The 12201-nt window shown below is 39.1% G+C and overlaps 1 protein-coding gene across 2 annotated transcripts in view; it reads left to right on the forward strand.

The window, feature by feature from the left end:
• Positions 1 to 11499, forward strand: part of cntn5 (contactin 5) — a 165844-nt gene extending 154345 nt beyond the window's left edge. For both annotated transcript variants that reach the window (XM_023350705.1, XM_023350707.1), the window contains exons 19-24: positions 5615 to 5849; positions 8216 to 8325; positions 8474 to 8660; positions 8800 to 8912; positions 10008 to 10176; positions 10613 to 11499. In XM_023350705.1, coding sequence (XP_023206473.1) covers positions 5615 to 5849; positions 8216 to 8325; positions 8474 to 8660; positions 8800 to 8912; positions 10008 to 10176; positions 10613 to 10716 — 918 coding nt within the window. In that variant the 3' untranslated portion in view covers positions 10717 to 11499. The remainder of the gene's footprint in view (positions 1 to 5614; positions 5850 to 8215; positions 8326 to 8473; positions 8661 to 8799; positions 8913 to 10007; positions 10177 to 10612) is intronic.
• The last annotated feature ends 702 nt before the right edge of the window (positions 11500 to 12201 follow it).

Genomic DNA, 12201 nt, shown 5'->3' on the forward strand with positions numbered 1-12201 from the left:
ATGGAAATGCTAGGCATCAGTATTAAAATTTTTCATATTTTGTTGTATTAAACCTTTTTGGCATGCACACTTCAAGTCTTTTGAGGTTAAATATGATAGTCCAACATATTGTAGTCCATAGTTGTAAAAAGGAAAAAGAAATCATACATGTGTTTTTATTCTGCCAAATAAAAATCTGAAAAGTTTGTGTATCTTTGCTTTGATACCTATAAAGAAAATCCAACACAACAAAGTAGGAACTCAACTAATTATTAAAAGGGGTCAGAATATGTATAGTTTAACCTCTTTATAAATCCAGATGTGTTGTGAAGACCTCAGAGGTCTGTTAGAGAATATTGACAAACATCATGAAGATGAGAAATGCAGATCAGAATGCAGGTCAGAAATTAAGTTGGGGAAAATTTTAAGGCAAGGTTAGCTTGTTTTATAATTCACATTATCGAACAAAGTGTAAACCTTTGAACATTTCATGATGCAGCCCTCAAGCTGTCATCTGAAAACAGAAAGACATGACTAGCCACCTAATCTGCCTGTTCAGTCATGGAGAGTATTTATCAGAGAAGCAGCCAGGAGGCTGCTCAAGTTTTCTTATTAAGCTGAACATTTTAGCCACATGGAAAATGCCTCATGTTTTGGAAAACTAACACTGCTTTTCACCCTGAAAAAAAAAGACCATCCTCATGGTTATTAACGTTTTCTCCTGCATTATGCTATTATGCTCAGTGAGTCTTTTTTAGCAAACCCAGGGAAGCTGCTGGGAGTGGATGGATGGAGCTAAATACATGACATGATGGCAAACCTGGGGAGGAGATTCGCTTTGCAGCAGGATAACAACCCTTAACACACAGCCGAAGCTCCCAGAGCTGTGTTGTTTTCCTTCCATTTGCAGTCATGTTTGATTTTGAGTTGCACATTCACATAAAACCGCAATAAAATTCAATGAAGACCTTTAATGTGACAAAAACTCTGTGTTAACTTTCACAGAACTGTGTAGCCTGATAAATGGATGAGTGATTCATCATATGTTTTGTGTTTAAATCTCTGTCCTTGAAACTCTAATGAAATATTTATATGCGATGACACACAGACCACGATGTGACGTGACAGAGAATCTGCTTACATAAATAAACAAATCTCATCAGATGACATTGTCAGTTTGTCACACTCTGTTCAGCTGGGAGTTATATTTTTCAGCTCAGAAACACAAAGGCACTGTTGTGGTATTTTTAAAGTATTCTATTCTCAAAGTTTTTACAAACTTTGATTTTATTTTAAAATTATTTTTAATTCTTCATTTCTGCAGCTTTATAATGACTAGTCTCCATTGTATTGTACAGGAAATCCCGCAGAAGTACAGATTACTTAGTAATGCAAAACTCCCAGGAATCCTTAACCCTTTTTAAAGAAAAAATAAAAGTGAGATGCACATCATAACCAGAAAGATTTCACAAAAGGTTGGGTTTCTCTTGTGAGGCTCTAGTAAGCATTATCATAGGGCAAAGTGACCTTTTCATATTTCAGACCCATCTCCTGTATTGTGAATCATATTTCCGACTTACTTTTATTGAATTTGTTCTCCAACTGCTATTCCACAAAATAATAAACATTGCAGCCTTGGAATAAAAAGCTTTTCCACAAGAGAAGAGGTGAATGAAGTTATCGTGCAAGAGAAACCATAGGATATAAACAGATATGATGTAATATGGAATAAAATTGTGTTGTCTTCTAAAGACAACCTTATGAAAACAGTGAGTATTTTTAAATAAAACATGTTACTCTGACTAATTTTTGTTCACAGTATTTTTGTGCAGCATGAAAAAGTTTGTTCTCATTAGTTACAGGTCTGGATAAATTAGGGAACAGAAAGTATGGAAAATATTTGTATTTCCGATTTTCAAAATTTTCCTTCTTTCATTCTTTCCTTCCTTACCATGTGTTTTTTCTGTATTTCCTTTCTTCCTTTTCCCCATCCTGTCTTCTTTCATATTAACCCTCCTTTTGTCTGTGTACTTCCCCTTGACGTTCCTTCCTTCTGTCCTTCCATCCTGCCTCTGTCGTATCCTTTATTTATTCCTTCTTTTCTTCTGTTCTATGCTGGTGTTCTACCTTTTTTTTCTTTTCTGCCTTTCTTCCTTCCATTTTTCCTTCTCATAATCCTACGTCTCTTTCTTCCTTTAGTGCATCCTTCGCTACTGTATTCTGCCCTTCCTTCCTTGGCTGTCTTCTTTCATCCCTTTGTTGCTTGTTTCTCTTCTTCCTTTGTGTTCATTCTTCATAAAAACAGATATAATAGGTTTCACATTTAAACCCAGAATGACAGGAATCATAAAGGTTAGTATTTCACATTTTAAAATAACATAAATAACCAAGAAATCCACAAGATTTAACCTGGAAGGTCTTGCATTCTTGCCTAAAAATATGTAGAAACCGTGTTGCTGTACAAAACAACCATGTTTGCATTATTTTTCAAAAATATTAGAGTTATTGTTTGTTTATGTATACTTTCCTGTTGTTAAAATGGCTGTTATTGGCACCGTGCTGAGAGATTAAAGGAGCATTTTTTCGGTAATGCAAACGGCGGAGCTGTTTCCAGCAGAGTAAAACTCCTGCTTTATTAATAACAACTGTGCATCAGTAGCTCAGGATCATAGCTCATTGCATTTTAAACACGGCTCCTAATTTATTCTGTTGAAATGTGTTTAACTTTCCAAGATTTTAAAGACTAAGGGTGAGGGTAGGAGGGGGGCAACTTGGTCGCAATTGCAAAAACCTGCTGATGAAGCTAGAAGAGGGCCAGCTGGGCTGAGGGCTACACAGAGCTGCATCAGCGGCACAAGTGATTAAGATGTAGAGAATTTCAAATTTGGTCCCACCAGAGAGGCCCAGCGATGATTAACCTTGACTCTTCCAGTCGTTCCCACTAAATCCAGGGTTGTTTATGAATATTCGCTTGTAATCTCTCGCTATAGTGTTTGTGGAAAATGTAATAAATCTCACACCAAGTTATGAGGATATTAATGTGGACCAGATCAGGGTGGACAGCTTGGCTCGGAGCCAGAGTCAGGGCGGTGCATGTGCAGAATTGTTATGAGAATTGACGATCATTTCCAATTGAGATTGGTGGAAAGATATATTAGCAGGGGAGCAGTGAACAGATGTGGAGACAACTGACAGTTATTGTTGTAGTTTTTGAGCATAGAACCCGATAGGCATTACGAAGGTAACCTTCACATCACGAGACATGTCCCTCAGTGCGACGTTATTGGAGATGATGCCCATTCCAGATGGAACAGTGGTTGCTGGTTTATCATGCGCTGTTTATATCTCATAAGCATGATTACCTTGCTGATGTAACTCATTTACAGCCTCCATATAAAAACTTGGGCCACCCGATGAAAGAAAATGATGATGGTATACCAAAAATAGCCCTATCTAAACAAGGATTGGTCCCTTGTCCTTCCAGTCTTTGGACTGATTTGAGTTAATTAGTAAAGTAATTAATAGTAAGACAATTTCTGCATATACTTTCTGTGGTTCAACACAATAAAGGTTGTTTTTAAAGGGGTATTATTATGTATTTTTCAGGCACAGAGTACAATTTTATAGCAAAATCAAGTTACTATGTTATCTCCAGTTGTTATAAAATGCTGCGTATATCAAACATAACTTAAAAGAAATTTGACTTCATAGTTTGACACCTTGAAATTGGCCTCTGTGTCTTTAAGAAACTCCTACTCTTTCTGACACTTTTCCTTCAGTACATTATCATAACAGTGTTTCTCAATTATGTCGTTGTTCTTAGAACTGTTGGACTGAGAAGTGAGTGGACTGAGAAGTATGACCAACTAAGCAAACTCACAGTTCCACCAGATGTTTGCAAATTGCTGTTAGTCGTTGCTGCTAGTCTGGAGGAGCCAAACTCCTCCAGACTAGCAGGACCCCTCCCCAGCACCTGCTCATCTCCTCCGCTGGTTGTTTGTGTTAATTATTGCACTTACAGTTTCATGAGATTACTGGGATTTCTTTCTGTTTTTGATGTTTGCTGTTGTGTGAGAACTTTCCTCCCTCTTCAGTATTGTGTGCTACTTCTGTCAGATAAAATCTCTTTAAAATAAATCAATGTTTGTGGCTGTAATGGAACAAAATGTTTGAAATAGCATACAGTAAAGTTGCTTTTTGTAATATAACTTTTCACTCCTCCTTGGTGTTTTTTTCTCTTTTGGGGTCCAAGAACAGGAACTCCGCCACTAAGGTGCAGTCACCTCATGTTGGCTAGTAGCATTTTAATTGCTTCTGCCTTGCGCTGTTATTCTTGTTTTTGCTGAACACTTTCTGAAATAAATCAGGACTCTGTCAGTGATCAATGAAGATGGATATGAAAGCAGGCGGTGCAGGAGAGTTTGCCCTTTTTGGCAGTCGAGGCATGTGAGCACGCTTCAGTCCTGCCTTTGCAGTCATCTGCGGAGAGTTATCAGCGCCTCGACAGCCATGGTGGGCAAGGTTATTAAGCAGGATGAATGACTAAACAGTCTCCCCAGCTTCATTGAGCCATCTCATTAGAGTAGACTGTTTGACTGCTTTTTCTCAAGGAGCCATAGGGAGGACTATTAGTGATGCCCCCGTAGTTACCATCGACGAGCCCAGCAGGTCCAATGATTTCATCCAGAAGACTTACCTTGCAGCGCTCCCACACTGTTTCTGCACATATCTCTGAATATCTTTCCTCCCCAAACCCAGAAGTGTTTCTAAGCTCAGCTTGCTCATTTTTTCATGCTGCTTTCAAACCACCCTTACTCCTCCCTATCTCCTCAAAAGCAATGCCAGATCTGAGAATATCTTTGAAAGCTAATTTATTTCCACTCATCATCCTTGTAATTAGCCAGTCATGGTGACTGGTCTTTGTTGAATGAAATGTGAACAAGATCTCCATCCACCCGCTATTCCCTCTGTAGACTCGATGTCTAATGTGGTTGATGCCTTCCGGGGACAGTGTAACTCTGTAGCTTATGCAAATCAACACATTACAGAGTTAGCTGCGAAGCCTTTGCCAGAAACAGGTGTACAGGTGTTTGTCATTTATTACATGTAGCCAAAGATTTAATCCCTGCAGCTCGTATTTTAATTAGATTTTAGCTCACTTAATAAATTGGCATTTGATTTGATTAAGTTCAGAGCAGCTGTGGAAGAAAGCTCCCAGTTTCACCACTTCAGGAAAAAACACGGATAATCACCGAAGCCGGCACACAAAACCTGGTGTCGCAAGAATCCTCCTGTCAGACACGGAAAGATAAATAGCTACATAATGCATACAGCTGAGCCAAATATGATTTGTTTCCATTACTCAAGGCTGACTGCATCTTTATTAACAGTGGCAGGCAGTTACAGTAAATGGTTAGAAAAGTGAAAGCTGGCTATATGGTGTCATCACTGAAAAAAGAAAAGCCTTTTCTTTGTTTCAGTTTATGTTTAGTAAGTTGCTTGCTTTCTCTGCAGTGACTGTCCAGGCATAAAATGTGGAAATGATTTACGTTTCAATCTCCAACCTTAAGTCCCGGGAAACACGTGTGCTATCAAACTAATAAAACAACTAAATGTTTATTTGTTCTTCCTTCAGCCTGTGTCTGAGGAGTTCCAAAATGGCGAGGGCTTTGGATATATTGTTGCATTTCGTGCCAACGGCACTAGAGGCTGGAAGGAGAAGATGGTGACCTCTGCGGATGCTACGATGTACAAATACAGGGATGAGACGTTTCCTCCTCTCACTCCATTTGAAGTGAAAGTCGGTGTTTACAACAATAAGGGAGACGGGCCTTTCAGCAAAGTTGTCATCATCCATTCTGCAGAGGGAGGTATGCTAATATCAATTTGCATAAATCCATCACTGGCATGAACTTCATAATAATATTAGGCTTTTAATGTTTTGATTAAACTGTTAAATAAATGCAATTTTAATTATTTTTTTAAAACCAAAAGTGGATAAAACTCTTATAAATACAAGGTCAAATGTATACATACACCCCTGCTAATGTTTGTAGATATTTTCCATTGCAATTTGCCGATAAACTACACACTGTAAAACCTTCAATATGGTACCAACACCACTATGATCAGATATTTGATTACTTTCTTTCCACTTTCTGCACAGTGGAGCAGTTGATAGAACTGTTGCCTTGCAGCAAGAAGGTCCTGGGTTCGATTCCCGGCCCAGGGTCTTTCTGCACTGAGTTTGCATGTTCTCCCTGTGCATACGGGGGTTCTCTCCTGATACTCCAGCTTCCTCCCACAGTCCAAAAACATGACTGTTAGGTTAATTGGGCTCTCTAAATTCTCCCTAATACACACACACTCACATTAGGTGTGAGTTTGTCCTGTCTGCCTCTGTGTTGCCCTGCAACAGACTGGCGGCCTGTCCAGGGTGCACCCTGCCTCTCACCCAGAATGTTACCTAGAGATAGGCACCCTCACCTCCCGACCCCACTAGGGTGTACAGAAAATGGGTGGATTTCTTTTCAGAAACAGTAGAGCTCATTTAAATTCTTGGTAAGTGTCAGACCTGTATTTTATTAAGCACAGACAGCAAAAATGTACTCGTCTTAAAAACAATCTGGAGAATAACTTATTTGGAGAAACCATTGGGAAAAAGTATATGCGAAAAACAGGAAATTTACTCCTTTTCTCAAGAAAACTATTGGGAAATGAATTTATCTCCAGAAAATTATCTGGAAGAAAAGTATGGAGAAAATGTCCTCCATAGGGCCTGGACTGAGGGAAGGTTTTTTCCGGATGCTTAACATTGGCGGATTTAATACTTTCCAAACCAATTTTGATATTCTCCAAAATCATTCTTGTTATTCTGTTAACTTTTTTCAAAAACATTTGATTTGTCTACACCATCTTTTACTTTACAAAGTGAAAGATGGTGTAACACCGGTGGCACTGTTCACAATGAAGCAAGTTTTGCAGAAAAAAAAGGAAGAAAAAAGCACTTCAAGCCCAATTGCCACAAAGACTTTTGCCACAAAGATTTTGGAGAATATAAAAATTGATTTGCACCTTAATGGTTCATTGGCTATTCTTAAACATCCTAACCTAATTTTCTTTTTATTTAAAAGAGAAATATTTGGATCAAATATTTGGCACTTGACACACCTGACAATGGTTTTGGGATGGATTGAGTAGTGACATTAAGCTTTTAATTTAATTACTTTAGTTTATTTATATAGTGCCAATTCACAACAAATATCGTCTCAAAGAACTTTTAAAAAAAAGACATTTCAATTCAATTACACATGCTTTTCAACTATTTCTAGTTATATAGCAGTGCATTGAGCTCAGTTATACAGATATAATGAATGTTGCGAAAGTGGAGAGGAAAAACTCTGCTTTAACAGGAAGAAACCTCCAGCAGAACCGTGACCTGGCTCAGTTTGAGCTGCCATCTGCCACAACCGGCAGGGGGTTTGAGAAGACAGAGCAAAAAAACGAGGAACTGATCCAGGAGTACTTTCTATGTTAATGAAAAGTAAAAAGTTATAAGTAGCAGAGGGACACATTTAATTGCTGGCAGCATTATTTTTGCCGATATCCTCCTCCAGGAAGACATGAGAGCCAAACAGAACGCCACATCAGATGCAGCTTCTATGGAGAGAAAAAGTTGCTTTATTCCATCTCCAATAAGGTTTTACTCCGATATGATCATAGTTATCTGTACATGATCTCCACTGTGTATAGTAAAAGCGATCTTTTCTCTCATATTTCAAAGACTTTTTGGATTAGTAAATGAATGGTGTTACTTTTCTAACCAAATAATAGAGATGGAGTAAACAGGGACCTCAAAAATATTTGAATTTAATTGTTTTTGTGATTTTATTTCACTGATATTTTAGCAAATGTGTTTCTAAAAGTTGTGTTACTAATACAATACAATTGTTAATTACTCTTAAAATAAGTTACTACTGTATCAACAACAAGAGGAACAGTTTAATATTCAACCAGACTTACTACAAATACAATTATTACCTGGGGTGTATGTTTATATTTGAGCACTATTGTATTTTTTTTGTGTGTGTATTAGAAAAAATACTGAAATTCAAATTTTTATATGTGTGTATATGTGAAAAACAGTTTAAAAGACCCAATTTAGTAGCTTAGAAGCATGTAAAATTCTGACCAGAACTGTACCCACAGTATGTTCACCATGTGCTTTGCTACACAGAGCCAAGGGAAGCACCATCTGATGTAAAAGCATACAGTATTTCTTCCTCGGAAATTAAGGTGACCTGGAAACCACCCAATCCTGGCCCAGGAAAACCAAGAGGATATGAGGTTATTTTATAGATTTGCTGTGCCACTTTCTGTGTACAGTCACACATATAGATTATACCTCTCTGGCATTTTGCTGGAGCTTTAGTTCCTTTGTGCATTAGCTGGAGCTTATGACTGTAATTTTTCAGTCTTTACTTGCTGTTCACAGGTCAGCTACTGGAAAGAAGCAGACCAGGAGGAGTCCGGAGAGAAACGACGCACGGTTAAAAATGAAACATCTATGGTGCTGACAGGCCTGGAAGGGAACAGTGTCTACCTTATCACAGTGAAAGGCTTCAACAGCATTGGCCAGGGTCCTGCCAGTGCTGCTGTCACAGCCAAGACCAGGAAGTCCCGTGAGTTCAATACTGATGCTAATCATGAAACACTGCTTACAGAACACATACTGCCTGCAAGGTTTGCTTGAAATTGACCTAGTTGGATGAAACTATCCATTAGCACTTTGGAACATGAGCTATTGTGTTCCTTACACAGCTCCTGCTCAGCCACCGTCCAACCTCATGTGGATTCAAGAAGGCAATAACATCTCATTAAGCTGGGATCCAGTTAAGGCAAAAGACAATGAGTCTGACGTCATTGGATACATGGTAAGGACTTTATATAATGAAATTGAAAGCAATTTGCTAATATATGTTTGGCAGTACCCATACTTGATTTCCCTCAACATACAGCAGCTCAATTAGTTTGGTTTAATTGGTTTATTTATCTGGGAATAATGCTCAATGATTTCATCTGACAAGACAAAGACAATAAATGAAATGTTCACGGCAGGGTAAACTTAAAACCTGGGGGAATTGTGCCAGGTAAAAATATTCAGACCCTTTGAACTTTTCTACTGTATTTGTCTTTTTAACACAAACTTCAAAATATTTTGCAGGCCAATTCTAACACATAAAGATGCTGAGATCTAAACGAATCTGGGGTAGCACTGGTTGGATTTTTAGGGTTGTTTCAGTTAGGTTTTCACTATGTTATGTTTAATCTATCTATTTTTCCTGCTTAGTCCATGCTATGTACAGAAATATTCATACAGCAAGATACTAGCAGCCCGATATTCAAAATGTTATATTCAAGATGATGTTTAGGGTTTAGGCTCTCCCATATATGCAGAGTTACAACTGGCCTCTTCAGTTTTGGTGGCCAGACAGTCTTAAGAGATTCACAGTTGTGAGAAACTCTTTGCCTTTTCAGGTGATGAATTTGAATCATTTTCATGTTCATGGGATTTTCAATGCTGGGATATTTTTATACCCTAAACTGGATTTAATCTCTTCCACGACTTTGTCCTTATTCTGTCTGGTTTATCTTTTTGTCTTTCTAATGATGCTTCCTAATATTCCCTGCTGAACCCGAAAGGATTTATGTTCAAGCTAGTTTTATGTGATTACAGTATAATTTTTTCAATAGGGGTGAATACAGACACTCTTTTCAGATTTTAAATTATAAAGAAAGAATTCTGTCCACATCACAGGTTTGTACCACATTGATAGTACATTGAATTTGCTGTAATTTGAGGAAAAGTGAAAAAGTTCCAAGGACATGAATGCTTTTGCCAGATGCCATATTGCACAGCAGGTCTCTTTTTACAACTGACAGCTCTGCTTTTCGTCACAGTCTATCATAATGTTGTGAAACGTACATACGGTGTAGACCTGAAGTGACTATATGCACATCCCCTGCAGGTGTTACTCAAACAGGAGGGCCGAGGCCACATCCAGGTGACAAGAACCATTAACCCTTCTACCATGCTCTCACTGCCAGAGGGGGGCACTTACAGCATTGAGGTGCATGCACTCAGTGAAGGCGGAGAGGGAGCCTTCAGCTCCCAAGTTCGAGTTGTGACCTCCTCTGGTAAGCTCAAAGCTGGTTAGCGCTCTTGCCACTCACTCACACACAAACGTGAATGACCTCCGAAATTACATCTCCGCACAAGCTGTTTCTGTTTTGTGCCTACCTTATGTTTTGGCTTTAATCCTGTCAACAAGTTTATTTTAGTGAGCTGAGTTGCCTTTGTTTAATTCTGTTTTAATTAAATTGCCCACATGAACCTTCCTACTCATGCGCAGCCAATTAAATCCCAAGCAGCAGGATCCTGTTCTGTAAATGATAAAGAATCTTTTTAGGACATGTGGTTTCTGTTTTCCATTCTTTTATGTCTTTAAGAAAAATGAATATGTCATACCAACGCCAGACACCATTGGATCAATGGTCTTACTTAGTATCCAAAACGAATGCTTCTTTGTGCTGCTGTGTATTGACGTACCTTGCCTTCTTTCCTCTTTCTTAGGCGTTCGAGCAAAAAGCAGCCAGTGCTCGGTGCATCGCCCAACAAGGTGCCTAACATGGACAGTTCTGATTCTGGTTCTCCTGGTGCCTTCGGCTTCTTGGTGAGGAAACCCTGACGTCCTCACGTTTCTGAAGGGGGCTACCAGTCATCTGCTCCCTAACTCCTCTGACTGCCTGATTGCTTTGGCCTTAGCCATCTTAAAGGGCCCGAGGCATGCCGACGGGGGTTGAGTGAGCCGGTTTCCACGCAACGCCACCCAAGCTCATACTTTTTCAGTTTCATCTGAGGCCCTGGCTGTTTGATTTGCACAATTCTTTCCGAACATCACAGTAACGTGGTGCTGTAATGTAACTTTGTGTAGAAAGATTTGTTACATGGTTTATTTTAGCATTCTGCGTCCTTCTCAGTGGCCGGCGCCTAACCAGTTCCAGCTGGCTCCCACAGCTCCAGGGATCCACGGAGCATGAACTATTTCTTGAAAGCTGCTGTGGTAGTAATACAGGGATCAGCCAACGTGTATCTTTTCATTACTTATCTGCATCAATTTACCCCTTGGCTGCCTAACAGCAATGCAGCAGAAGCTCTGTAGAGATAAGTGCATTGTTTTCTTATTCACACACCAAGAAGGGATAAAAAAACAAACTTTTATATGGAACCAAGAATCTTACTATTTCCAGATTTGCTTTTTGTACATTGTGTTACCTTTAGGAAAAATAACAGTGGTGTGTGTCAGCTCTGTCCAACTGTTTTTTAGTAGCGACTCAGCAATGCTTGTTGATACAGTTTGTTCACTGTTGGATGTCTGGAAGTAGGAAACAGGTACCTTTAGTGCCCAAACTCATGATTAGACAAAGACAACTCTGTACGGACTTCTGGTGTCGGTACAAATAAATGTGATGTATATTTTTTAAACTCTTGTTGTCTGCAATTTATAATGTTGAACACACACGTCTGCAGTAGCCTTTTGCTCCAGGGCAAGTACATTGATTTTGGGCTTCATGTGCTTCATTGCAGAGGGGTTTGTTCAGTTTTCAATGGAGATAAGGACAACGTTCAATTATTTACAGAAAATAATGGATGGTTTGTCATGAAGGAGGATTAGACAGAAGTAGGCATGCTAGAAGACGGACAGCCAGCAACAGATCCAAGTAGGGCACAGCTAGAGCTGACCTGCTATGAACAACTACCTCTGACATCTCTCAGTAATGAGAAATTGACAGGAGGGATTATTTACACTTGCAAGTACATCAATAAGAAACAGCTGTTAAAACCAAAGCGGTAATGAAAGCGCTGAAGATGACTACTTACCACCGACCAGCAGAAGAGTTGGTTACAATGGTAACTTGAATGCATGCTGGAGAAGAGACAATGCTGATCAAGAAATTATGCTAATATTTTAAGACATTTCATCTGCTGGTTGAGTGTAAAAAAATTCTTGTTTCACTCTGAAGTGCAAATTTGGCTCCTTCATTGTAAGGAAGACAGTTCATAGACATCCTCCAGACAAGAGAAATGATCATGTCCAGCTTTCCAGTCTCACCTGCTACCCACCTTTGTGTGAAAACTGACACCAGTGTTCCTGCCCCCCA

This window comes from Xiphophorus maculatus, chromosome 18 (genome assembly GCF_002775205.1).
Source record: "Xiphophorus maculatus strain JP 163 A chromosome 18, X_maculatus-5.0-male, whole genome shotgun sequence".
Classification (NCBI taxonomy): Eukaryota; Metazoa; Chordata; class Actinopteri; order Cyprinodontiformes; family Poeciliidae; genus Xiphophorus; species Xiphophorus maculatus.